Source organism: Macaca thibetana, chromosome 13 (assembly GCF_024542745.1).
Source record: "Macaca thibetana thibetana isolate TM-01 chromosome 13, ASM2454274v1, whole genome shotgun sequence".
Classification (NCBI taxonomy): domain Eukaryota; kingdom Metazoa; phylum Chordata; class Mammalia; order Primates; family Cercopithecidae; genus Macaca; species Macaca thibetana.
Window position 1 is genome coordinate 21,295,832 of NC_065590.1, and position 27,468 is coordinate 21,323,299.

General features: G+C 46.8%; 2 protein-coding genes and 1 non-coding gene across 10 annotated transcripts in view; 1 reads left to right on the forward strand and 2 right to left on the reverse strand.

Moving 5' to 3' along the window:
- VAMP5 (vesicle associated membrane protein 5) overlaps positions 1-24,373 on the reverse strand; it is a 229,925-nt gene extending 205,552 nt beyond the window's left edge. The window contains exon 1 of the mRNA XM_050753120.1: positions 24,370-24,373. The gene's annotated coding sequence lies outside the window, so the exon portion shown is untranslated. The remainder of the gene's footprint in view (positions 1-24,369) is intronic.
- The window catches only part of ELMOD3 (ELMO domain containing 3), a 64,052-nt gene continuing 37,489 nt past the window's right edge, over positions 906-27,468 (reverse strand). For 4 of the 8 annotated variants that reach the window (XM_050753094.1, XM_050753091.1, XM_050753092.1 and 1 more), the window contains 8 exons: positions 26,256-26,324; positions 25,179-25,270; positions 23,504-23,627; positions 23,143-23,265; positions 18,190-18,320; positions 2,829-2,905; positions 2,391-2,518; positions 906-1,892 (listed from right to left, as the gene is read on the reverse strand). In XM_050753094.1, the coding sequence (XP_050609051.1) occupies positions 1,708-1,892; positions 2,391-2,518; positions 2,829-2,905; positions 18,190-18,320; positions 23,143-23,265; positions 23,504-23,627; positions 25,179-25,270; positions 26,256-26,324 (929 nt within the window). In that variant the 3' untranslated portion in view covers positions 906-1,707. Of the gene's footprint in view, positions 2,519-2,828; positions 2,906-18,189; positions 18,321-23,142; positions 23,266-23,503; positions 23,628-25,178; positions 25,271-26,255; positions 26,325-27,468 lie in introns of all 8 variants that reach the window. The other 4 variants (XM_050753089.1, XM_050753087.1, XM_050753086.1 and 1 more) reach the window with 1 other exon arrangement.
- LOC126934527 (U7 small nuclear RNA) lies at positions 21,936-21,996 on the forward strand. The gene has a single exon (XR_007718992.1). It is a non-coding gene; the product is annotated as a U7 small nuclear RNA (small nuclear RNA).

A 27,468-nucleotide genomic window follows, 5' to 3' on the forward strand; every position in this document is an offset into this window, starting at 1 on the left:
ATCAGACTACATCATTGCTAATGTTCCAGGGTCTGAAGCTGTGAGTACTCTGTCATCTGGGGGGCACTAAACAGGTGGGAGGTGGGAAGAAAGGACCCTGCAGAGGGAAGAATCACCCAACCTGATGCTCCAAAGTGGAGGCCGAGCTGCAGCTTTTCTCCCCTGCGTTCCAGCTCCTGCCATGCCATGCCCAGCAATCTCCCTGCCATCTTTGCTGGTTAGCTGAGGACCAGACTGGAAGTATTGTGAATGAAAGGGTTAGTTCAGGTCCGGCAGACAACACAAGGCAAACTATGGGGTTGGTTTGTTACCAGCCCCACCCTTGAGGCATTCTGCTGACAGCAGTCAGGAGTTCCCCTCCAGGCCTGGGTGGCCACCTCTCTTCCCCACCTCTGTGATGGTTCCCCACTGCAGTAGGTCAGACTTAAAGAGGCCTGCAGGGCTAGATAGTGGTCTTTCATAGCATTCCACTTGAGTCCAGAGGACAGAAGGCAGCATAGCGGGGCTCTCACCTGCCCCCCACTCCCCAGCTCAGGTACCCTGGCCTGGAGGCTCTTTCGGGAAGGAACCAACAGTGCTGGCCTTTCCTAGAAGCAGATGCAGGAAAAATGCTGTGCGGATGCCTTATACCAGTTAATCTGAACAAGAACTGGGCTACCTCGTCCACTGGCTAGACCCTGCAAGGAGTCTTTGGACTTCTAAGTATAGTAGAGGATGGACATCCTATGAACTCAGCAGGGTTTGGCTGTAGCATGGCAACCTTGTCTCCTGGAGCCCATGACCAGGCTGGAACCTACCTATGCCTTCACCTTGGGTGTGCCTGGCTCTAACCAGGTCCTGGAACAACAGGACCACAGGATGGTGCAAGACTTGTCTTGGAAAAAAACACCTAAGATGCTTAATTGGAACAATTCCTTTATTTGAAAATTGCTGGTATGAATTTCCTTCTTCCCTCAATTAGTCCAGAAACCCATCATGGGGCGGGCACAGCCTCTACACAAGAAAGCCCCAGCTTGTGGGGGCTAGGATGGAGCAGCCATGAGAGACACCTAGCCAAATGTCCATTTTCCCATTATAAACAATGGAGCGGGGGTCAGGGGGAGAACAGAGTGGTAAGTGAATGGCCAGAAACTCTAGAGGGGGCCTGACACCCACCTGGTGAGGTACCTCCATGCCCCAGCCCCACTGAGGACTCAGGCCCCTTGCTTGGATCATGCTGCCCCATCGGGTGCTGCCCCTGCCCTCTTCCTCTGAGTTCTAACAACACAGACACCAGCGCCTGGAAGCCCCGCCGCTGCCAGGGAGTTAGAATTCTGGCTGCCTCTACTCGGGAATCTCCTTCCATGTGTGGATCTGCAGAACATCCAGATGGGGCCATCCCACCTCATGATCCATTCACTCCCAGTGGGATACACTGGAACTCAACCTTGGAGACTGGAGCCCAACAGATTAAGGCAGAATTCTCCTTGCTTTGGAGGCAGGTCTGCAGGCAGGGGGTGAAGTCTAGCTGCCCCTCATGTCCCATCCCAGTGAGGGTACTTGGTTTTCCACAGCTAAGCCCAGGAGCTTCCTATATCCCGTCTGCTGAGACAGCAAGGGGTGTGGCCCGGCCAGCCTCCTGACATGGTTTCCACTGACCCTCTGAAAGCCCCTGCAGCTCAGCCTTTAAACCTCCATCCATCTCGGAGTTCAGATCAGCCACACGCCTTAGGATGAGTGAGGCTGCAGGTCACTCCTGCCTGTGAAGGTGAGATCTTTGAAGGGAGGGGCTTCTGGCCCACAGCACTTCTGTGCCCCCAACAAGGAGGCCTGTCCCTTTGACACTCTGGCCAAGTACAGCTCCAGGGTCTTCAGCAGCCGCCGTGGGCTCTTCTTGGCCAATACTTCCAAGTCTGCAACAGAGAGAATTGGGGAGCAGAAGGCTTGAAGGGGGTCTCGGTGACATAATAGTCAGGGCCTCAAGCCTAGCAGCTCTAGGGAGCACCCCCAACCCCTATCCCATGGAGAGAAAGGTGAAGGAGCCTCAGATGGAGAGATCACCAGAGAGGTAGCCCAGGGAGCCAGATACAGACACAGGGACCACACACTCTACCTTGTCCAGACAATTGCAACTTTGAATAGTCCAACTATTGGACCCCAACTCCCAATTTTTGATCAGAATATATGCTCGTCATAAGTATAAGGCCAGAAAGGGGCAACAGTCAGGGCAGAGAAAGGAGAACTAGCAGGCTCCAGGGCGTGGGTGATGGAGATTTTGGTAAGCTGGAATTTGAGAAAGTGTGGATGGGGAAGAACTGCAGCCAAAACCAGTCTAGCAAACACCTTGGACTCTCTGAACCCGGGACACTGTGCACTCAGGAGCCCAGGCCTCCCCAGAAGAAAGAGCACACCTTTGAGGACAAAGCTGGAGTCTGAGATGGTCTTCCGCTGTGTCCTCCAGACATGTGCAAGGTGGAGGAATGTGGCGGCATAGAAGCTGTTCACCACGGGGATGACCTTCTGCTGCCGATTACACTCTCTGCAGGAAGAAGGGGGGGTGACCTGCTCAGCGGTGGATGAAGGCTGAGACCTGGGTGCCCTCCCACCCGCCCTCCCCATTTCCCCAGGGGAGCCAGCCCAAACCCAGGATGCCCCCACCATTCCCCAGGAGCCTGACATCTAAAGCCACGGGTGGGAGGAGAGATGTCCTGGGGAGACTGGTGCATGGGGACTTTGTCCAGGCCCTCCAGGAGCCGGCAGGTGGAGTAGAGCTGGGGAAAATGAAGCCAGAGTGGGGATGAACCAGGCTTTGCTGGGTCACTCTAACCAGCTGGTGTTTGGGGACTCACCTGGAGAGACACTCCTCTCTCAAGGCCTGGATGGCGATGTGGGTGATATTCACGGACATCAAACAGAAAGGGAATTGCTGGAATGGAGGGGGCGCCCAGTCAGCAGCAACTCCAGCTCTCACTGTGTTTCCTGTCATCTGCAGCCTGGTGTGGCTCGCAGGCAAGCACAGCCCCAGAGGCAACAGCTGATATTATTATTACTCCCACTTAATTTTCCCAATAATCTTCTTCCCATCTTACAGATGAGGAACTAAGGCTCAGTGACCTTAAGTAACTTTCCTAAGGCATGGGAACCAGGATACCAACTGAGGTTATTTGCTCCAGAGCTGGTGTTTATAACCCCCGTGCTAGCTCTCCAGCCTCTTCATCATCCATGAGCTCTCCTTGGCCTGCAGCAGACCTACCCCCTGGGCCCACATCACCTCCTGGCATCAGGATGAAGACAGAAGAGAAGTTCAGTGCTCTAACTAGCCCTACAGGTTCTTAAAGTCTCTTCTCCCCTTCTCTGGGCTTCTGGTTGTCTGGCTGCTCATGAGCACCTCATACTAAGGCAGACAGAGAAGACGCACATGGGTAGAAGGTCATCCTGACTTGCCGGCACACCCCGTTTCGTGATAACACAGAGGCCTGAGAACCGGCTGTGCAGGTCAGAAGCCGAGAGGAGGCAGCCTGAGTCCAGCAAGGGAGCTTCACCAGGACGGGCCTCAGAATCCCCTACGGGGGCAGCTTTAAAGCTCTATGTTTAGTCAGGCAAGCTCCTTTCTTTAATAACAATGAAACCAAGCTCGCATAATCGCTGAATGGAAAGGGCCTTTTTTTTTTTTTTCAGGGAACTTGCAGACATGACATGTTATTTTCCCTTGTTGCACATACACAAGGGCACCCAGTGAGAGGAACACATAGACCAGTGCATTCCTTAGTATAGAACAAGAACCAAGATCTATTTATCCCACCTGCTTCCCAATTGAAGAAAAATCCATTTCATTATAGTATAGAACTGTACTGCCCAGTATGGTGGCGACCAGCTGCATGTATTCTATTTAAATGAATTAAACATTAAAAACAAATACAAACTCGGCTCCTTAGTGGTACTAGCCACATTTCTAGTGCTCAGTAGTCATGTGTGCTTAGTGGCTGCTGTACTGGATGGTGCATTTCCAGTATCTAGACCACTTCTGTCACTGAGGAAAGTTCTTGACAGTGTTGAACTGCAGAAGGTCTTCTGGCTCCACAGAGATTTTTCTCAGGCTCTTCCATGACACCCGAATTCCAGATCTTGGCCTGGCTACCCGGTAGCTGTGTGTCCTTGAGGAGGCCACCCAACCTCTGTGAAACTCAGCCTTCCCATCTCTCAAAATCAAAAAGGAAATAAACTTTGAGTGCTGTGCAGAAAAAAGTTAACACAGCAGGCCTGAGACTCCTTAGAGCCTGAGCCTTAGAAAATTCTTAGATCAGGCCATGGCTGACAGCTGAGAACTTGGATTTTGAGATGGTTCCCATCATTTCCTAACATTGTTCCTCAACTGCTCAGGCAAACAAGATAGTTTTTGCTGGCTGGGCCCAGGGCTCACAATCCAGCACTTTGGGATTACAGGCGGAAGGATCACTTGAGTCTAGGAGTTCAAGACCAGCCTGGGCAACATGGTGAGATCCTGTCTCTACAAAAACAATTTTTTTTTCAAAAAAGCAAACACAAAAAAGATACTTTATGCAGAACACCAGCTTTCCCTCTATGATTCTAGAATTTTGGTATGTGCTAGGCAGAGGATGCCTACATGACCGGCATGTCATGGTGAAAACCTTGAGTACAGGGTACCTCTAATGAGCTTCCCTGATTGGTGACATTTTACACGTGTTGCACAATTTGGCAGTGGAAGAATGGAGTGCGTTCTGTGTGATTCCACTGGGAGAGGCCTCTTGGACATTGGCACCTGGTTTCCTACGGACTTTGTCCCATGCACTTCTTCCCTTTGCTGATTTTGCTTCCATTGTACTAAATCAGAACTGTTAAGTATAACTATAAGTAGAGTCCCTTGAGTCTCTTAGGAATCACTGAACCTGTGGGTGGTCTTGGAAATCCAGCGTTAGTGCCACACTGGGTAGAGTCAAGTCACTAATCATTACAACAACTCCATGAGACAGATTTTTTCTTTTCTTTTTTTTTTTTTGAGATGGAGTCTTGCTCTGTTGCCCAGGCTGGAGTGCAGTGCAGTGGTGTGATCTCGGTTCACTGCAACCTCTGTCTCCTGGGCTCAAGGGATTCTCCTACCTCAGCCTCCCAAATAGCTGGGACTATAGGCACGTGCCACCACGCCTGGCTAATTTTTGTATTTTCAGTAGAGACAGGGTTTCACCATGTTGGCCAAGCTGGTCTCAAACTCCTGACCTCAAGTGATCCGCCTGCCTCAGCCTCCCAAAGTGCTGGGACTACAGGCATGAGCCACCGCACCTGGCCTTATGAGATCAATTTTGTCAACAGTTAACATATTATCCCACTACCCACCTCACAGAGTTGCTGTGAGCATTACTTAAGATCACATGTGCAAAATACTAGGCACTGCACCTGGCCCAAGTAGGTATTAACAAATGTTCATCATTATTATCCTTGCCTCAACATGGGTAGCTGAGAACAGCATTGGTGCTGACCTTCATGTACACCTCTGTACCTTCAAGTATTGCCTATTTAATGATCATATATACTTGCATAATATCATCCCTTCCCTTGATTTTTTTCAATCTAAAAATAAATATGAGAAGAACAGTATAGTAACAACATTATTAACAGAGGACCTGGACTTAATGTTCATCCATTCTCAGGAACTTTTTTTTTTTTTTTTTTTTTTTTTTTTAAGACAGAGTTTCGCTCTTGTTACTCAGGCTGGAGTGCAATGGCGCGATCTCGGTTCACCACAACCTCTGCCTCCCAGATTCAAGCAATTCTCCTGCCTCAGCCTCCCGAGTAGCTGGAATTACAGGCATGTGCCACCATGCTTGGCTAATTTTGTATTTTTAGTAGAGACAAGTTTTCTCCATGTTGATCTGTTGATTAGGCTGGTCTCAAACTCCCGACCTCAGGTGATCTGCCTGCCTTGGCCTCCCAAAGTGCTGGGATTACAGGAGTGAGCCACCACACCCAGCCTGGGAACATTCTTAAAAAGCCCACTTATTGGCCAGGCGTGGTGGCTCACGCCTGTAATCCCAGCAATCTGGGAGGCTGAGGTGGGCGCATCACTTGAGGTCAGGAGTTCAAGACTAACCTGGCCAACATGGTGAAACCCCATCTCTCCTAAAAACACAAAAGTTAGCTAGGTGTAGTGGTGGGCACTTGTAATCCCAGCTACTTGGGAGGCTGAGGCAGAAGAATCACTTGAACTCAGGAGGCGGAGGTTGCAGTGAGCTGAGATCATGCCACTGCACTCCAGCCTGGTGACAGAGTGAGACTCCAACTCAAAAAAAAAAAAAGCCTACTTATCAAAAAACGGTAAAAATTTGGATTTCAGATCTACATGTCTCCTTTCCTCTGTCAGAAGTTCCCTCAGACCTAAGAAGCATTGTTTAGAGCTAAAATACTGCACTGAGGCTGTGATTAGGAAACTGACTAAAACACAACAGAGGAACTCAGACCTGGACATTTTTGTCCTTCCATTTATAATTTCATTTATCCTCATGCCTCACATTTGGGCTTAGAAACCTTTGTCTGCTGAAGCAGGAAGACCAGAGCATCTTTTGTGGCTACTGCTGACCTGGCCCCAACCCTGAAGATTCCAATTGAGTGGTTCTGATGGGGAAAGTCTAAGCATCTGCACTCCCACTGCTATGTGACCCTTCAGGGTGTGCTGCTGGCTGGGAATCAATGCTGTACAGAGCCCACCGCCACCGCCAGGCCAGGAGACAGGGCTAGGCCCAGCTTCACCACTCACGAGCTATGGCTTTGTTCAGAAACATTTGGACTCTCTTACCCGCACATTCCTCTGCTGCAAGGGGAGATTGATGAGGCTCATCTCTGCCCTACCTCTCTCACAGGATGGGCGTGTTGATGGAATGGAGTGATGGAAACTACTTGGAAAACTATACAAATTGTTGTCTGTAAGTAAGCATTATTTTTGTGTGTGTGTGTGTGTGTGTGTTTTGAGACGGAGTCCCACTCTGTCGCCTAGGCTGGAGTGCAGTGGTGTGAACTCGGCTCACTGCAACTTCCGCTTCCCAGGTTCAAGGGATTCTCATGCCTCAGCCTCCGGAGTAGCTGGGATTACAGGCATGCACCAGCAACCCAGCCAAACTTTTGTATTTTTATTAGAGACAGGGTTTCGCCATGTTGCCCAGGCTGGTCTCAAACTCCTGACCTCAAGTGATCCGCCTACCTTAGCCTCCCAAAGTACTAGGATTATAGGCGTGAGCCACCGTGCCCAGCCAGTAAGCATCATTATAAAGTGCTTCCTGGCCTGCCAGCAAGGAACCCGATGCATGGTGCCTCTCTCAGTGCAACTGTGCTGTAGCGCTACTCTTAGGACAGCGTGGCTGAAGCACTTCCATACCACTGGGATGGATGGGAGTCTGGGAGTCTGGGAGTCCCCCTAGCGTTTGCAATTTTGGACAATTTTCCTTTAACAGGTTGTCCCATGGCTACCTAAAACTTCAACTCTCTCCTTAGGAGAGCACGAGACTGGCTGCTGGCAGGGCTATATCCCCCAGCTGGTATTCTGATCTTATAGATTCTCTCCTGGAAAACTCTGTTTTCAAGATTCATGAGTGTTGCTGGTCAAGTTAAATTTTATTTATTTATTTATTTATTTATGAGACAGAGTCTTGCTCTGCTGCCCTGGCTGGAGCGCAGTGGCATGATCTCAGCTCACTGCAACCTCTGCCTCCTGGGTTCAAGCTATTCTTCTGCCTCAGCCTCCCGAGTAACTGGGATTACAGGTGCCTGCCACCATGCCCAGCTAATTTTTATATTTTTAGTAGAGACAGGGTTTCACCATGTTGGTCAGGCTGGTCTTGAATTCCTGACCTCAGGTGATCCACCCGCCTCGGCCTCCCAAAGTGCTGGGATTACAGGCGTGAGCCACCGCACTCAGCCAGCTCTAACCTCTTAACAAAATTTTTTTTTCAAGACAGTCTGGCTCTGTTGCCCAGGCTGGAGTGCAGTGGAGTGATCTTGGCTCACTGCAACCTCTGCCTCCTGGGTTCAAATGATTCTCCTGCCTCAGCCTGGAGTAGCTGGGATTTTAGGCATGTGCCACCACACCTGCCTAATTTTTGTATTCTTAGTAGAGATGGGGTTTCACCATGTTGGCCAGGCTGGTCTCTAACTCCTGACCTCAGATGATCTGTCTGCCTTGGCCTCCCGAAGTGCTGGGATTACAGGCATGAGCCACTGGGCCCAGCCCTCTTAACAAATTTTTAAGTATATGATACATTATTGTTGACTTTACTGCTATTGCTTCTTTTTCTTTTTTTTTTTTTTTGAGACGGAGTCTCGCCCTGTCGCCCAGGTCGCAGTGCTGTGGCGTGATCTCTGCTCACTGCAACCTGTGCCTCCGGGGTTCAAGCGATTCTCCTGCCCCAGCCTCCCAAGTAGCTGGGATTACAGGCATGCACCTCCACGCCCAGCTAACTTTGGTATTTTTAGTAGAGACGGGGTTTCACCATGTTGGTCAGGTTGGTCTTGAACTCCTGACCTCGTGATCCACCTGCCTCAGCCTCCCAAAGTGCTGGGATAACAGGCGTGAGCCACTGCACCCGGCCTGCTATTGTTTCTTATTGTCTGACGTGGAGTAAATAAAAGTCTCTGATGAATTCCTCAAAGGCCAGCAGGCGAAGGGATAAGAAACAGACAGGTGAGGGTGGCCAGTCTAGGTGGGTGAAGACTGAAGTACGCAGGATATCCTCTCTCATCTTGCTGTTCCCTCTGCCTGGACGCTCTTCCCTGACATCTGAGTGACTTGCTCCCTCACCTCATTCAAGCCCTTCTTTGAAAACAAATGGGGGATTCTGAGCCGGCAATATACCAGGGTTTCTACCATGGTTTCCATATTTCTGCAGGCAGGTCTTACAAGAGAGCCTTCATAAGCCACAAGAAGGAGAACTGAGGTCAGAGATGACTGATCTCTGAGACTTCGAGACTGATCTCAGCTGGAGGATTCTGGGGAAGCCATTTCCCCTGTCTGGTCTCTGTTTTCTTACCTCTAAAATGAGAGGGCTGGACCAGTGATAGCTAAGATACTCCTCAATCTCTGGGCATCTGATATAACAAAGCAATGTCCCTGCAAGAGACCACACCATTTCATAAGCTAATAACCACAGTCCTCAAACTTGACCCAGATATTCCCTTCCTGAATCATGAAGACCAGAGAATATGCCTACTTCCTCAGTTTGTGAGGTCCCAGTATATCTCCAGACCAGATACTCACGAAGGCCCACTCTGGTCCCCTTCAATGTGTCCCAGAATAGACGGCATATGGGAAGCCTTGATATTTAATGGGTGTTTCTTCTAAAAAGATAGAGCTATTCAGTACAAGTTAGAAATGAAAAACTGCTTGGGTGGCAGGAACTGTATGAGTTTTTGTTTTGCATAGAAAAAGTTTCAGATTCAAGAACGGATCCACCTTACTGATGCTTGTGAGTGTGTGTGTGTGTGAATGTGTGTGTGTGTAAGCAGATATGTATTCAACTGATTTAGGAACTGTATGAGTATTTGTTTTGCATGGAAAAAGTTTCAGATTCAAGAACGGATCCACCTTACTGATGCTTGTGAGTGTGTGTGTGTGTGTGTGAATGTGTGTGTGTGTGTAAGCAGATATGTATTCAACTGATTTAAAAAACACAAGATAGTGCCTAATGTGCCTGGCACTTTACATTGTTTATCTACAACTTGGGACACCTCTATGAGGTTGAAATTATTTTCACATGTTATAAGAGAGGAAGCTAAAGTGTTTCTTTGTGGTTTTTTGGTTTTTTTTTGAGACGGAGTCTTGCTCTGTTGCCAGGTTGGAGTGCAGTGGCATAATACCGGCTCACTGCAATCTCTGCCTCCTGAGTTCAAGCGATTCTCCTGCCTCAGCCTCCTGAGCAACTGAGATTACAGGCACATGCCACCACGCCAGGCTAATTTTTGTATTTTTAGTTGAGACAGGGTTTCACCATATTGGCCAGGATGGTCTTGATCTCTTGACCTTGTGATCCACCCGCCTTGGCCTCCCAAAGTGCTGGGATTACAGGCGTGAGCCACTGCGCCTGGCCTGTTTGTGTTTTTTTTGATACAGGGTCTCCCTCTGTCCCGCTGTTGCCCAGGTTGGCCTGAAACTCCTGGGTTCAAGTGATCCTCCTGCCTCTGCCCCAAATGCTGGGATTACAGGCGTGGGCCACCACACTCAGCCCTTTTTTTTTCTTAAACTCACATCCAGTCCATTAGAAAAACCTGCTGGCTCTACTCTCTTAAGCCCATATACTCGACATTCTACATCCAGAAGCTGACCACTTTGCACCAACACCTCTGAAAATAATGCTGGTCCAAACCAGTATCATCTCTAACACTACAAAAGCCCTCACTGGAAATTCTTCTTAACTTAGCAGTTGGTAGGATCCATTGAAAAAAAAAAAAAAAAAAAAAAAGTAAGTTGGATTGTGTCACTCTGCTGCTCAAAGCCCTGCAGTGGCTCCTCATTTTACCCAGCATAAAACCTAGAGTCTAGAGTCCTTTTCATAGCCTGCTAGGCCCTGCACCCTCTGGCCCATCACCTCTATGACTGCCTCTCCTACTGCCCCTCCTATGTTCTTTCCACTCCAGGTGGCTTCCCTACTACTCATTACCTATGCTAGACACATTCCTTTCTTGAGTCCTTAGTTCTAGCTAATCCCTCTGCCTGGTGTTTTCTTCTCCAGATATCAGCTTGGCTAACATTCCCACCTCCAAGGTTTGGTTTAAGTCTCACCCTCTCATGACAGCTACCCTGACCACTCTATAAAAATACTATAACCACCTCTCTACATTCTGTCAGCTCTATCCGATTTATTTTTTCCTTAGTACTTATTACCTTCTAGAGCACTCTACAATGTATTGCTATACTGAGCTTACGGTCATCTCTGCTGGAAGAATCTTTGTTTTATTTACTAATGTATCCCAAGCACCAAGAAGAATAACTAGCACCAAGGGATGTTGAAAAAATCTTCATTCAGTGAATGAATGAATCTTAGGTCCCATGAATATGGGATAGACAGATGGCAGGAAACAGGTCAAATTTGTTTTCTAAAATGGAGAGACTATTAAAAAATAAAATTAGCTGGGCATGGTACCACACACTTGTAGTCCCAGCTACTTGGGCGGCTGAGGTGGGAGGACTGCTTGAGCCTGAGAGGTCGAGGTTGCAGTGAGCTGTGATTGTGCCCCTGCATTCCAGCCTGGGTGACAGGGTGAGAATCTGTCTCAAAAAATAAAAATAAAAATAAGATGGAGGGATTGCCACCTTTTGCTACTTGAGAAAACTATAAAACCCAACACCAGAGGGCAGGTCCAGACAGAGACAGAGGAGCTACCGAAGCACCTCTGGCCTGTTGGTAAGTCTGTGGCTCACATGATTCATGGAGGTCCATCTCCTCCTCTTGGACACGTGAAGGCTAACTCTTCTCTTTCAGGGCCAAGAGATGCTACCCCTGTGCAAGGGATTTCCTCAGGGAGGGCAAAGAGTTGAAACAGCAACATCACAGCTGTGCTTACTACTTTTGTACATTGTCTCTAATTTTCCCAGTGAGCCAGTTGAAGTTTCTATTGTGAAAAGAAAATATCTTGGGTTCCCCCAATCACTAAGCTAAAGGGAAATGTCAAGCTGGAAACTGCTTAGGGTAAACCTGCCTCCCATTCTATTCAAAGTCACGTCTCTGCTCACTGAGATAAATGCATATCCGACTGCCTCCTTTGGAAAGGCTAATCAGATGCTCAAAAGAACACAACATTTGTCTCTTATCTACCTATGACCTGGAAACCCCCTCCCTACTTCCGGTTCATCCCACTTTTGCTTCCAGTCCTCCCACCTTTCCGGAGGAACCAATGCTCATTTTACAGTGTTAATTGATGTCTCACATCTTCCTAAAACTGTAAAACCAAGCTGTGCTCTGATGACCTTATTAGGCACATGTCATCAGCGCCTCCTGAGGCTGTGTCACAGCGGTGCATTCTCAACCTTGGAAAAATAAACTTTCTAAATTAACTGAGACCTGTCTCAGATTTTCAAGGTTCACATTTTGGTAACTATGGATGGATTCTGAGTGGAGATGCCCCTGACCTTTGACAAATCTCCTATCCGTGCGTGGTACCAGAATGAGCTAATTTTATGGCTCAAACCAATAGGACAATTTGCTGAGGAGGGTCTGAGAGCACCCCCTCCAGAGAATCCCTGGTTTCCCCAAATTTGGTGAAGATCTTTGGCTGGGCACGGTGGCTCACACCTATCATCCCAACACTTTGGGAGGCCAAAGCAGGTGTATCACCTGAGGTCAGGAGTTCAAGACCAGCCTGACTAATATGGTGAAACTCCGTCTTTACTAAAAATACAAAAAATCAGCCGGGTGTGGTGGCGGGCACCTGTTTAACCCCAGCTACTCAGGAGACTGAGGCAGGAGACTTGCTTGAACCCGGGAGGTGGAGGTTGCAGTGAACCAAGATTGCGCCACTGCACTCCAGCCTGGGTGACAGAGTGAAACTCCATCTCAAAACAAACAAACACGATCTAAAGTTTATTTTGTTGTACAACTCCTCTTTTTATTTGGAGTTTTACTTGTTTTTAACAAGGAAGGCAAGATTTCCTATTTCGATGACAATGGAAGGCAGGTAACTCCTTTCTGGAGTCTGAGCTCACTTCTAACAGGGAACATGAGCTGGTTTTTTGTTTTTGTTTTTGTTTTTTTCCTGCTTCCAGGGTGGTAGACAGCAGTCTACAGCCTGAGACCCATCCCTAGATAAGTAACTGAATTATCTTGTTTTTAAATTAAGGTTATTACATCCATGTATCTTTCTGTATGTGCTTTTAAGGTGCTGGCCGAGTGGTGGCCCACACCTGTAATCCCAGCACTTTGGGAGGCCAAGGTGGGTGGGTCACCTGAGGTCAGGAGTTCAAGACCAGCCTGATCAACATAGTGAAACCCCATCTCTACTAAAAATACAAAAATTAGATGGACACGGTGGTGCACACCTGTAGTCCCAGCTACTCGGGATGCTGAGGCAGGAGAATCATTTGAACCGGGGAGGTGGAGGTTTCAGTGAGCAAAGATCACGTACTGCACTCCAGCCTGGGTGACAAAAATGAGACTCTGTTTCAAAAAAAAAAAAAAAAAAAAAGTCCTTGCAACATTGAGTTACAGGGTTTTAACTCCTGGGTCTAAAAAAGAACACCATGTCCTGCTAAATCTTTTTTTTTTTTTTTTTTTTTTTTTTTTTTTTTGAGATGGAGTCTTGCTCTGTCGCCCAGGCTGGAGTGCAGTGGTGTGATTTTGGCCCACTACAAGCTCCACCTCCTGGGTTCATGCCATTCTCCTGCCTCAGCCAAGTAGCTGGGACTACAGGCACCCGCCACCACACCCAGTTACTTTTTTTTATCTTTAGTAGAGACGGGGTTCACCATGTTAGGCAGTACGGTCTCGATCTCCTGACCTCGTGATCTGCCCGCCTCGGCCTCCCAAAGTGCTGGGATTACATGCGTGAGCCACTGCACCCACCCCTATGTCCTGCCAAATCTTAAACATTGACAGCAATTAAAGCCTCATCTTCAGGCCTGGTAGAAGATGCCAATCAGGATAAACTGCATCCCTAAGACACAGGGCCAGAAATTAAAGCTACTCAACTCCTCAAGGCCCAGGGACTCTTGCGGAAGAGGTGGGTGCATGAGATTGTAAGAGCTGATTTTTGAAAGATAAAATAGGTAAAGTTTCTTTATAAATTAATCATGAATGTCAAAGGTACACTGATGCAAAAGCAGCACATGACCCCCTGTGTCAAATTAACAAGATTTTCTTGAAGCATTAAGCAACTCCTTAAGAAAGGTTATAAAGGTTATAAAAGGCTTATGGAAGTTATATCTTATGGTCAAGATTAAAATTTTATAGATTGTTGATAAAATTTTGAAAAACAAATTTAATTGGCTTCATGCTGTTTTTATTAGGGCTTACTGATTGAAAAATCAGGTCTCTACTCTCAAGGAATGGGTATTTTCACCTTCATTTTGAAATCCTTGAGTTATCGCTTTGGTTAAAAGAATGACTTATTTTACAATGACCTGCGATCCTATTTTGTGATATCAAGTTTTAAACCTTTGATATTTGACAAACTTTCCAAAATCAAATCATAAATTATGTCTTTTTCTGACCTGATTAATCCTTTAAGATGTAAGTCTCCATAATGTCCAAAAATGACATAATTTGGCTTATTTGGTATAAAAATTGTATTTGGTATAAAAATTATATATTGTTAAATATGAAATGGTGTATTATTTTCTTTGGGCTGTATTTGTATAAATATGTTATTGGTGTGTGTTCTAAAATTATGGGAAACTCCTATAATTCTGATATAACTTAGTGTATATTATCAGTAATAATTATAACTGTTATGCTAAATTGTTGTGTGCCACAGAGGTAACAAATTTCCTTATGAACTGTGTCTTTGGATGGCTTCCCTAAAACTTTGTCATCCACAGACAATTGTTGTGTTGCTTGGTCCTCTTTAGAAGGTGGTTTTATAATCAGCTGTAATAGGCCGGGCATGGTGGCTCATGCCTGTAATCTCAGCACTTTGGGAGGCTGAGGCGAGCATATCACTTGAGGTCAGGAGTTCAAGACCAGCCTAGCCAACATGGCAAAACCCTGTCTCTACTAATAATACAAAAATTAACTGGGTGTGGTGGCAGGTGCCTGTAATCCCAGCTACTTGGGAGGCTGAGCAGTAGAATCGCTTGAACCTGGTAGGTGGAGGTTGCCATGAGCCAAGATCGCACCACTGCACTTCATCTTGTGCGACAGAGCAAGACTAGTCTAAAAATAAATGAATAATAATAATCATCTATAAAACTCTAACAGGGGCTCTTAAATGCAGGTTTCTGATAACTTTGAAGATTGTGACATCAGAATAGAGGATAAACTTTCAGACTCATGGAGAGCTCAAATGCTCATGAATATCAAAGCAGAACAGGAATTAACTGCATGGACTGAAATAATTTTTTTGGCTTTTTGCTTAAAACATTGCTGATCCTTTGTTTTGCTTTTCAGAGTCTTCAAACTTTTCTTTTGAGCTATTGACAGCTTTTAACAATTTAGTATATTCCTATGACCAAAATTTGGAACATATTTGTTTCTCTGTATCTGATTTCTCCAGGATTTGGAAACTATTTGTGAGTACTCTTAATTTATGGCAATATAGTTATTTGCATAAGTACAATAAGAATCTGTTTTCACTGATTATTTTACCAAGGCTTTGACTGGAACCGTGTTCTTTCTTTCAAGGAATCAAACTTGATTTATGGAGCCAATAAAGCCCTTGGGAAACTGGCCTCATATTTTGTGTACACAGTCCCTGAACAGGGTTTCTGACTTGTGTTAAGTAAAGAATGTTACTTTACGACAGGCCCAGGAGCCCCACTTGGAACCTCAAGAGGAGAGGAAATTCACCCAACTCATAGATATTTGATGGTACAAATCCATGGCAAGTCTTGGCTTTAAAAAAGTCTTGCCTGAGATTCCTTCTAAATAACAAAGTCCCATCAAAGTCAATGTTTTAAAAAAGCCTATGTGAAAAATAATTATTCTTGCTGTATTTTATACAAATAATCTGGCCAAGTATTATAAAGCAAATCGTTCCTACCATGATTTGTCTTTAGTAAAAACAGGAAACTGGAGAAAGAAAAATTATGTTTTAAAAACTATAGTACACCTGTCATGAGATCCTAGTATTGCCTAATGTTTTTCAATTTTAATAATTTTCTACAGTTTGGGCTGAATTCTAATTTTCCTTGGCTACAAGTCTTCAAAATAATGCTTTTGGACGGGCACGGTGGCTCACATCTGTAATCCCAGCACTCTGGGAGGCTGAGGTGGGAGGATCACCAGGTCAGGAGTTTGAAACCAGCCTGACCAACATGGTGAAACCCCGTCTCTACTAAAAATACAAAAATTAGCTGGGTATGGTGGCGTGTGCCTGTAATCCTAGCTACTCAGGAGGCTGAGGCAGGAGAATCGCTTGAACCCGGAAGGCAAAGGTTGCAGTGCGCATGATCGTGCCACTGCACTCCAGCCTGGGCAACAGGACAGAGCGAGACTCTGTCTCCAAAAAAACAAAACAAAACAAAATAATGTTTTCAATTTCTTTGCCTCCTTTTTTTTCCATTTTCCTAATTTGGAGTTACTGAAAACTAAGCCGTGCTTTCTTGCAGCCCTGCAAACTGAAGCCAGACAACTTCAGAAGAAAATAACAGCAACCTATTTACATACATAAGCCACTTTCATACCTGCTTACTGATATATAGACTTCAGAGTAATGTGTTTTTTTTTTTTTTTTTTTTTTTTTTTCTGGAGACGGAGTCTCGCTCTGTCGCCCAGGCTGGAGTGCAGTGGCCGGATCTCGGCTCACTGCAAGCTCCGTCTCCCGGGTTCACGCCATTCTCCTGCCTCAGCCTCCCGAGTAGCTGGGACTACAGGCGCCCGCCACCTCGCCCGGCTAGTTTTTTGTATTTTTTAGTAGAGACGGGGTTTCACTGTGTTAGCCAGGATGGTCTCGATCTCCTGACCTCGTGATCCGCCCGTCTCGGCCTCCCAAAGTGCTGGGATTACAGGCTTGAGCCACCGCGCCCGGCCCAGAGTAATGTGTCTTATATTGATTTTCTAGGATTGTTCTTTTGTTTGTTGTTTTCTCCCTTCCTCCCCGTATTTTCTCTTCATAGGACATGAGACTTCACAACTTTCCAAAAATGAACTTTCCTAATAACTCAGAACCTATCCGTCTAGGAATAAACCATCCTAGCTATAAGAGATCAGATGAAACCTAAGACCAGAGATTCATTTTCTTCTAAAATGCTTTCTCCAAAAGATTTCAAAAAAGAAAAGGGGGAAAATGTGAAAGGAAAATATCTTGGGCCCCCAAAATCACTAAGCTAAAGCGAAATGTCAAGCCAGGAACTGCTTAGGGCAAACCTGCCTCCCATTCTATTCAAAGTTGCCCCTCTGCTCACTGAGACAAATGCATATCTGATTGCCTCCTTTGGAGAGGCTAATCAGAAATTCAAATGTAATCATTTATCTCTTATCTACCTATGACCTGGAAGCCCCCTCCCTGCTTCGGAGTCCTCCTGCTTTTGCTGCTAGTCATCCCGCCTGGACCGAATGAATGTTCATTCTTACATATGCTAATTGATGTCTCATGTCTCCCTAAAATGTATAAAACCAAGCTGTGCTCTTATTATCTTGGGCACATATCATCAGGACCTCCTGAGGCTGTGTCATGGGCAGGCATGTGTTCTCAACCTTGGCAAAATAAACTTTCTAAATTAACTGAGACCTCAGATTTTCGGGGCTCACACTGTAAAAAGGAGAGTAGAGGTTCCTCTTCAAAGACTTTCCTCCCCATCTACTTAAGTTAAACAGTAACTTCTCTTAGAAGCAAAATTTATTCAAAGACCTCTGCTAACATTCTTAAATATCTACTAGCCATAATAAAGAAATCAATGTACTTTGTTTTTAGCTCCCACAATTTAGCCTAAATATTGCCCTGGCATGCTTATACTAGTCCAAGCAAGCATTAAGTCATAGCCTGTTCCTCATCCTTATTTGAAGGTGTTTTTACCTGTCTCAGCATTCCACAAGTTACTTCCCCCTTCCTTTGTTCTCCTCTGCCTTTGCCTCTTTTAAAAAGTTCTAAGTTGCTAGCCAATCAGGACAAATACAGAATGTGAAGTCCCGTTCCAGCCAATAGAAACCGGACACAGCAGTAAAGTAGACGGGTCAAGTTATAAATGACCCTGTCTCCTTTATTCAGTGTACTCTTGTGGCAAAACTGCTAGCTAGTGTACCCTTTCTGTAGAAAGTTAAAAAATAGCCTTGCTGAATAAATTAACGTTCAAGTGCTGTTTCTTTACGGCAGCAAAGAACAAGCATTTCTAACAACACTATGATTTCCATTCTGCAGATGAGGGAATCAAGGCTCTGAGGAGTTCAGGAACTTGCTTGAGCTACACAGCTAATAAACAGTAGAGCTCATATTTCAATGCAGGTCAGACTGATGGGGAAGCCCATTCCTGGTTTGTCTCAGCTGTCCTGGGAGCCCTCTGGGCCTCTCAGGTCCTAGCTCCACAGCCCCTTCCTTTCCTCTGGCTTCCCACCAAAGTCTCACCTGGATGTGGTGACGAGACAGGCGGAAAATCTCCTGTGCCATCAGCAAGGTCTTTGAGTCCATCACCAGGTACAGCAGATGCAGGAGGGCAAGGAAGCCTGCGCCTCTCAGGTCCGTGGCTGGATTCGCTCCTGTAACAGAGGCCATGAGGAAACAGGGTGTGGCAGCGAGCAATGTGTTAACAGCTTGCCGTGGGAAGCTGCCCTGACACTGGCCTCTTCCCAGGCTAGGAGAGCATGACAGCACAGGTCCACTTTCTGCCACACTTGTGGGGCTCATTCTAATGAGCTAAGCAGGGGCTACGCGCCAAATGGGGATCCCAGCGCCCTGGGGCAGCCTCCCACATTAGTTTTCTTGCTGCTGTCTATGACCCTTGACAGTTACTTCTCCACAAAACAACCAGTGATCCTTTACAAAAAAGGCTGAATTTACAGTTCTGGAACAAGATGAATAATGCACTTTCTGCCTATTCCTCCCACTAAGTACAGCTAAAAGCCCTGGACATTACTATATAAAATAAACAGAAGACTCTGAAAGGAGGGAAGACAGACTTATTAAGAATCCTGAGAGCTGAGAAATGACTCTCTGGTGAATTCCTGGGTTTCTTTTTGCCTAATATATCCCAAGTGGTGCTGGAGAAGACAGCAACTGAGAAATGCCAATGGGAGCAGACTAAAAAGCCCCAAGGAAAGCTGCTCTCTCTAGCCAAAGTGTGGAGAAAGAGGCAGTGTAGCAAGACAGAAAGCTTTAGCCAATACCCACCCTATTGCAGCAAAACACCACAGAGAAAACTGTGGCCCTATCCCCACTCTTCTCCAGAAAAGGCGGAGTAGGGACCCTAGACTTCCATCCTGGCCTGACTGTCAAGGCACCCTTAGCTCCACAAGGGTAGCGTCAGAGAAGGACCAGCGGGGAGCTGGGACTTTATCTTTCCCAGGGGTAAGGAGCCCCCTTGCCTCCTGTGCGATGTGGAAGTCACATAGGAAGAGTAACGAGGTACCCCTGCCCCACCAGCCATGTTGGCCAGGCTGGTCTCGAACTTGGTATTAGTATAAGCCAAATGGGATACCTGGACTTCCACCCCCACCTGGCAGTAACAAGGTGACATCCCTCCTTCCCCTGCTGTCACAGTAACAGAGGAGGCCTGCTAAAGTAGATTTAAGTAAGATCCAGAGTCTCATACAAACTATCCAAAATGTCTAAGATACAATAAAAAATCACTTGTTACACCAAGAACTAGGTAATTCTCAATTTGAATGAGAAAAGATGATCAACAGACACCAACACTGAGATAACACAGTTGTTGGAATTATTTGACAAGGAATTTAAAGCAGCCGTGGTAGGCAAAATAATCCCCCCACCCCACGATGGCCATGTCCCCAGAAGCTATGACTATGTTATGTAACATAGCAAAGGGGATTAAGATTGCAGGTAGCACTAAGGTTGCTGATCAGCAGAAAGGGAGATGATCCTGGACTGTCTGGGTGGGTCCCATGTCATTGAAAGGGTCCTTAAAAGTGTAAAAGAAAGGCAGAAGCCCAGAGCCAGAGAAAGAGTTGTGAAGAATCGGGCTCAGAGAGATGCTGTTTCTGGCTTTGAAGATGGAGGAATGGAGGTGGCCTCCAGAAGCTGCAAAAGGCAAAGAAATGGATTCTCCTCCAGAGCCTCCAAAAAGAACACTGTGCTGCCAACACCTTGATCTTGAACACAGGTTCTCAGTGAGACCTGAGTCAGACTTCTGAACTGGAAAACTGTAAGATAATAATTTGTGTTGTTTTAAGCCACTAGGTTTGCGGTAATTTGTTACAGCAATGATAGAAAATGACTATAGTATCTACCATAGAATGCCTTTGGTAAGCAATTATGAACAAATACACTTCGAAATAATGAAAGAATAGAAAGTTTCAGTAAAGAAACAGCAGATATAAAGAATAACCAAATAGAAACTTTAGAACTGAAAAATAGAATAACTAGAACTAAAAACTCTCTGGATGGGGTCAACAGGAGAACAGAGACAGCAGAGGAAAGAATCAGTGAACTTGAATATGGGACAGTAACAATAGAATTACATAATATGAACAACAGAGGGACAGAAAAGCAAAAACCAAGATGAACAGAGCCTTAGAGATCTGAGGCTATAACAAAGATTTTTAAAAATGAACAAACATAGCATTTGTATCATTGGAATCCCACAAGAGAGGACAAAGTGTGGAGTTGAAGAAAGTATTCAAAGGAATCATGGCTGAAAATTGACTAAATTTGGCAAAAGACACAAACCTACAGACTCAAGATGCTGAGCTAACCTCAAACAAGAGAGGCCCAAAGAAATCCACACAATGACACATCACAGTCAAATTCCTGAAAACCAAAGACAAAGCAAAGATTTTTTTTTTTTTGAGACGGAGTCTTGCTCTGTTGCCCAGGCTGGAGTGCAGTGATGCGATCTCAGCTCGCTGCAACCTCCGCCTCCACCTACCCAGTAGCTGGGACTATAGGCACATGCCACCACGCCCAGCTAATTTTTGTATTTTTTTAGTAGAGACGGGGTTTCGCCATATTGGCCAGGCTGGTCTTGAACTCCTGACCTCATGATCCACCTGCCTCGGTCTCCCAAAATGCTGGGATTACAGGTGTGAGCCACTGCGCCCGGCCAGCAAAGATCTTTCTTTTGAGACAGAGTCTCACTTTGTCACCCAGGCTGGGGTGTAGTGTGATCCCAGCTCACTGCAGCTTCCACTTCTTGGGCTCAAGCGATCCTTCTGCCTCAGCCTGCCCAGTAGTGGGACTACAGGCATGCGTCACCACACCTGGTTACTAAAAAAAATTTTTTTTTTTTTGGCCAGGCATGGTGGCTCACGCCTGTAATCCCAGCACTTTGGGAGGCTCATGCAGGTGGATCACTTGAGGTCAGGAGTTCAAGACCAGCCTGGCCAACATGGTGAAACCCCATCTCTGCTAAAAAATACAAAAAAAAAGCTGGGTGTGGTGGCACAGGCCTGTAGTCCCAGCTACTTAGAAGGCTGAGGCAGGAGAATTGCTTGAACCTGGGAGGTGGAGGTTGCAGTGAGCTGAGATCGTGCCACTGCACTCCAGCCTGGGCAACAGAGTGAGACTCCATCTCAAGAAAAAAAAAATTTTTTTTTTAGAGATAGGGTCTTGCAATGTTGCCCAGGCTGGTCTTGAACTCCTTGTCTCAAGCAATCCTCCTGTCTCGGCCTCCCAAAGTGCTGGAATTACAAGTGTGAGCCACCATGCCTGGCACAGAAAAGATTTTGAAAGCAGAAAGAGACTATGAACTCCTTACTTACGAGGGAGAGATCATTCAAATGACAGTGGATTTCTCATCAGAAACTAGGCAGGCCAGAAGGAAGCAGCACATTTTCAAGTGCTGAATAAAAAGAAGTGTCAACCTGGAATTTTATATCCACAGAATTCAGAAGTGAAGAGGAAATTGAGACATTCTCAGACGAAGGAAAACAAAGACAATTTATAGCCAGCAGACCTATCCTAAGATAATAACTAAAGGAAGTCCTTGAAATAGAAAAAACATAAAAGAGGGAACTTTGGAATATTAGGAAGGAAGAACAAACAATGGAAAGAGTAAACACAACATTTTTCTTTTTCTTTTTCTTTTTCTTTTGAGACCAAGTCTCACTCTGTTGCCCAAGCTGGGATTACAGGCGTGAGCCACCGTGCCTGGCCCAGATTTTCCTTTTTCTCCAGAGATTTAGAAATTACATTTATTGCAGTGTCACAGCTCTTTTATAATTTGTCTAGCAGGTTTTCTGGTTCTTCACGAGAACCCCTCCTCAAAAAAATTATGTTTGTTGATTGAAACAAAAATCTTAACATTGCTGGTGCAATTCTCTATATATAGAGAGGATATATTTAAGACGATTACATGATAGATGAGAGAGGGAACAGGGACGTAACCATGTTGCCACACCAACAGACCACCAGTTAATTAGGAGTACATAACGTTTCCTTTTATCTTTTTTTTAAATTAAAAAAAAATTTTTTTGAGACAGAGTCTTGTTCTGTCACCCAGGCTGGAGTGCAGTGGTGTGATCTTGGGTTCAACCTCCACCTCCCAGGTTCAAGTGATTCTCCTGCCTCAGCCTCCTGAGTAGCTGGGATTACAGGTGCACACCACCATGCCTGGCTAAATTTTCTATTTTTAGTAGAGATGGGTTACACTATGTTGGCCAGGTTGGTCTCAAACTCTTGACCTCATGATCCACTTACCTCAGCCTCCCAAAGTGCTGGGATTACAGGCCTAAGTCACCGCACCCGGCCCTAATTTTTGTATTTTTAGTAGAGATGGGGTTTCACCATGTTGGCCAGGCTGGTCTCGAACTCCAGACCTCAAGTGATCCACCCTCCTCAGCCTCCCAAAGTGCTGGGATTACAGGAATGAGCCACCACGCCAGACCTACTCTGGCTATTTTTCTTTTTTTTTTTGTTTTTTTTTTTTTGTTTTTTTGAGACGGAGTCTCGCTCTGTCGCCCAGGCTGGAGTGCAGTGGCGCGATCTCGGCTCACTGCAAGCTCCGCCTCCCGGGTTCCCGCCATTCTCCTGCCTCAGCCTCCCGAGTAGCTGGGACTACAGGCGCCCGCCACCTCGCCCGGCTAGTTTTTTTCTAATTTTTAATAGAGACGGGGTTTCACCGTGTTAGCCAGGATGGTCTCGATCTCCTGACCTCGTGATCCGCCCGTCTCGGCCTCCCAAAGTGCTGGGATTACAGGCTTGAGCCACCGCGCCCGGCAACTCTGGCTATTTTTCAAGCAGAGAAAGCAGGCGCCCCCTCACGGCTTTTGCATTTGCTACACCCTCCTCCCAGAATACTCCCTGAGATCTTCCCCCTCATAGTGCTGGATGAGAACGACCTGGCCTCTCACTCTAGTCCTGGAATCAGAGGCATGAAAAAGAAGATGAGCTGCTCCTCCCTCTTACCCTGAAAGCCCAGGTCCTCCCAGTGGTCTCCATGAAGGGCACAGTCAAACTTGGAGCCGGTCAGCTTCTTATAGATGGTCTGGAGGACTCGGCCATGCACTGGGTCTTGGCTATCCAGGCCACCTGCCCCAAAACACACCCACACTGTCTGCCAGATTGCCCCTCATGGGAGAACTGGGTGCTTCTCAGAGAATGTGAGATCTGGACTGTGCTCAAGACTTCCAATTCTCAGCTCCCACTCTCACCCGCCAACCACGGTACATGCAATATTCCTGGCTTAGCCTCAGCAACAGCATCAGCACACAGGGTCTTGCCTCACCGCAGATGCAGCAACTCCCCTGTGGGCTCACATTGCACTCACATTGAGCAATGGTCAGGACCAAGTCCCTTTCTTCCCGAAGGCCCTGGTGGAGCTTTGGAGGCCCGAAGAGGTAGTGTCGAAGGGCAGCGAGCCCAGTCCTTCGAATAGTTGGCTGGATTCTTTTCTGGGGAAGAAGTTGCAGGCAATGGGCAGAGTGCTGCTTCATGTCCCTTAACCAACTTCCCATCAGGCTCAGACCAGAGGCAGCGCTTGCAGAAAGTAATTCCCCCAGCTAGCTGGCTGGTCTTTGGGCCAGGGGAAGGAGGCAGAAGTTGCAAGGCACCTGTTGTCTCTAGAGCCGGGCTCTTCCAGCTCCCAGATTTTTTGCAAGGTGAAAGAGACATCCCCAAGGGTAGGTATTATCAGTCATTATTTGCATTTAGTCCTCTGGGCTTTTCCAGAACTAGCTATTCCACTAACTCCCACAGGGGTTACACATGCCCAGCTCCCCCAGGCAGTCAGACAAATGCCAGGACAGGTTTCCCAGGAGGTGGGGACTCACTGGAGTTAGATGACTCTGAGGGGTAGCTGGGATCTTTTGGTCACAACCAGCACTTCCCAAGTGAGGTCATGCTGGCTTCTCATGGCCCAGGGTCACTACTGCAAGCCTTAGAACATTCTGATTTCGGTAGCTTTTGGCTCTCTGGGTCCTATAAAACAACTTGGTTCCTATCTTTTTAGCCTCTCTCCCCTGAGCCAGGATTTAGGTAGAAGACCTGAAATCACATTTATCTAAATGTATTGTTACTCAATATGTCCCAGAAAGCTCCCCAGTTTTTTTTTATTTTTTACAGAGACAGGGTCCTACTCTGTTGCCCAGGTGTGATCATAGCTTACTGTAGGTTTGAACTCCTGGGCTCAAGTGACCCCCTCACCTCAAACTCCTCCAAAAGTGCTGGTATTACGGGTGTGAGCCACTATGCCCAGCACCTAACCCACCCCTAGCATTTATTCCCCCAAATATTTCTTCTTTTTCCAACTTATATCTTTCCTTTTTTTTTTTTTTTTTTTGAGACAGAGTCTCGCTCTGTCCCCCAGGCTGGAGTGCAGTGGCCGGATCTCAGCTCACTGCAAGCTCCGCCTCCCGGGTTTACGCCATTCTCCTGCCTCAGCCTCCCGAGTAGCTGGGACTACAGGCGCCCGCCACCTCGCCCGGCTAGTTTTTTGTATTTTTTAGTAGAGACGGGGTTTCACCGTGTTAGCCAGGATGGTCTCGATCTCCTGACCTCGTGATTCGCCCGTCTCGGCCTCCCAAAGTGCTGGGATTACAGGCTTGAGCCACCACGCCCGGCCATATCTTTCTTAAATTCCTAAATAGCTTCTGGTTCCTTGAGGGAATGGAAGGTTTTCCTCCACTGGCCATGAATTACTCAGCTCCCTCAACAGTATGCCTTGCCTAGTACTTGATTCTAGATGTCCCCATCCCTAAAAGGGAAGAGTAGAGAAACAGTTATACAGGCCCCTGAACGACAGGGCCACAGAAGCTGTAAGGGCACAGTCCCACAAAAGCTACCAAGGCCCCAAATGAAGTATGGGTCCTAGGCCACCCATGATCCTAGGCACCAAGATCTTAGGGGAGATTGGCTTGCCCAGTGCCCTATCCTGGTGGGACAGAAGCTTGGCTCCTAGGGAAAAGGCACTTTGCTTGAGACTCCAAACCCTGCTACCATCATACCTTGAAGGAGGAAAGGTCCACAGTCTGGAAGTGCTGCAGGGCCTCGCTGAAGGAGATTAGCTGCCCAGGCTGCTCTGAGTTAGCCTGGCTCCCTGTGGCAAAAGGGAAGACATGCCAGGATTTATAGGAGTCATTCTGTCAGCAAACATTTACTGAGGTCCTCCTACTTGTCACCTCCAAGCCAAGCACTGACTTTCAGTTGAACATCAGACACCTACAGCTACAACCAATCTTCTTTCAAGAAGCTGGCATTATCTGCGAAGATGACTCTCTTTTTGGACTAGGCTATTCAGTCGTGCTAGGCCAACCTCTGCAGTGAGTATGGGGCACATTTGCCCCACAAGGCGACCCCTAAATTCTCTCATCTGTGAGGGGGCAAGTCACTGCCTGGGGTGGGTACCCACATAAGAGCATGCAACCAGTTTGTTTAGCGGCCTTTCCTAATTTCCACTCTTCCCTTCTTACACCCTGTATAGGAACCCCCAACCACACACCTCTGTTATAGCCAATAGGGAATTAACTGATCAGTTAGCAATATAGGTGATGGCTGATACTATTCACTGGCCCCAGGAGCTCAATAGAGGCTCAGGCTAGATATAAGTCCTAGTTCTACTGCTTCATCCAAACCTCTTAGAAAGAAACAGGAGACAATTTTTATTCAGCCTTCAGAGCCTTCCAGCAGATTGCTTCAGCTCCCATCCCCAGAGATTTCCTTGTGCAGTAAACAACCTGAGCAGCCTCACACAGGGGCCCTGTCTCCACCCTCCTGCCCAACCTCGCCACTCTGTAGAAGCTGCCCTAACCAAGGTCAACCCTGTCTTCTCTCACGGCTGGGTGGAAGATGGACAGGGATGGCAGCCCTTTCTCCATGGCCTTCACTCTGGTTTCCTCCATAGATAGGATGTCATCATATTCGGATTTGAAAAAGATATTGTAATCTATGTTATATAGTTAAAATGAGCACTCTTAGGAATTCTGTCTCCTAGTCCCAGACTCACAGAAACATTTGCCATATGTGTGAATGTTGCCTTTGCTGGCAGAGGGGCTATGGGGAGACAGCAGCATTCCTACAGTTACCTGTCTCTGGCTGGATGGTGTCCACAGCTTCCCATTCTTCTTGGGCTCTGACCACCTCTGTACTCACAACTGCAATAGTGGGAGAAAAGGAGACCCTCTGAGATCTAGGTATGTCTGGGCCTCTACTGCAGACCCCAGCCTTGTCTGCCTGCCTTGGGCCTAATTTTTTTTTTTAAGAGATGGGGTCTCACTGTGTTGCCCAGACTGGAGTACAGTGGCTATTCACAGGCATGATCCCACTATTGATCAGCACAGGATTTTTGAACTGCTCCATTTCTGACCTGGGCCAGTTCACCCTTCCTTAGGCCACCTGGTGGTCCCCCACTCCTGGGTGGTCCCCATATTGATGCTGAACTTAGTGGGGCCACCTGATCAGCACAGCACACTACAGCCCAGAACTCCTGGACTCAAGCAATCCTCCTGCCTCAGCCTCCTGAGCACCTGGGACTACAGGCATGCACTACCACATCCGGCTGCCTTGGGTCTTAACACCCTCTGATCCTCTCCTCACAGGTTTGCTAGAGTGAGCTTTCGAAAAGTAAGATCGGGCCAGGCGCGGTAGCTCACGCCTGTAATTCTAGCACTTTGGGAGGCCGAGGCGGGCGAATCACAAGGTCAGGAGATCAAGACCATCCTGGCTAACACAGTGAAACCCCGTCTCTACTAAAAATACAAAAAATAAGCTGGGCATGGTGGCAGGCGCCTGTAGTCCCAGCTACTCCAGAGGCTGAGGCAGGAGAATGCGTGAACCCGGGAGGCGGAGCTTGCAGTCAGCAGAGATCGTGGCACTGCACTTCAGCCTGGGCGACACAGCGAGACTCCGCCTTAAAAAAAAAGTAAGATCAGACATCACTGCTCAAAACCCTCCAGGGATTCTCCATAGTCCTCAGGATAAAACCCATATTCTACAGCACAGTATCCACATAACTTCACGATCTACAGATGGTTCCTAACTCGTGACAGTTCCACTTACAATTGTTTGACTTTTAGATGGATTTATCAGGATATTAAATGCATTTTTCTTTTCTTTTCTTTTTGTTTTTAAATTTTTTGTCTTTTTAAAGGCTAGTCAGGTGAAGCAGTGGGAGTGGAGAAGGAACAGAAACATCTGTAACTGGTTGTGATCAATTCCTTGTAAACATCATTCTACTCGGACCAGCCTTAAATGCACTTTCGACTTACATTTTTTGCTTCCAAATGGGTTTATTGGGAT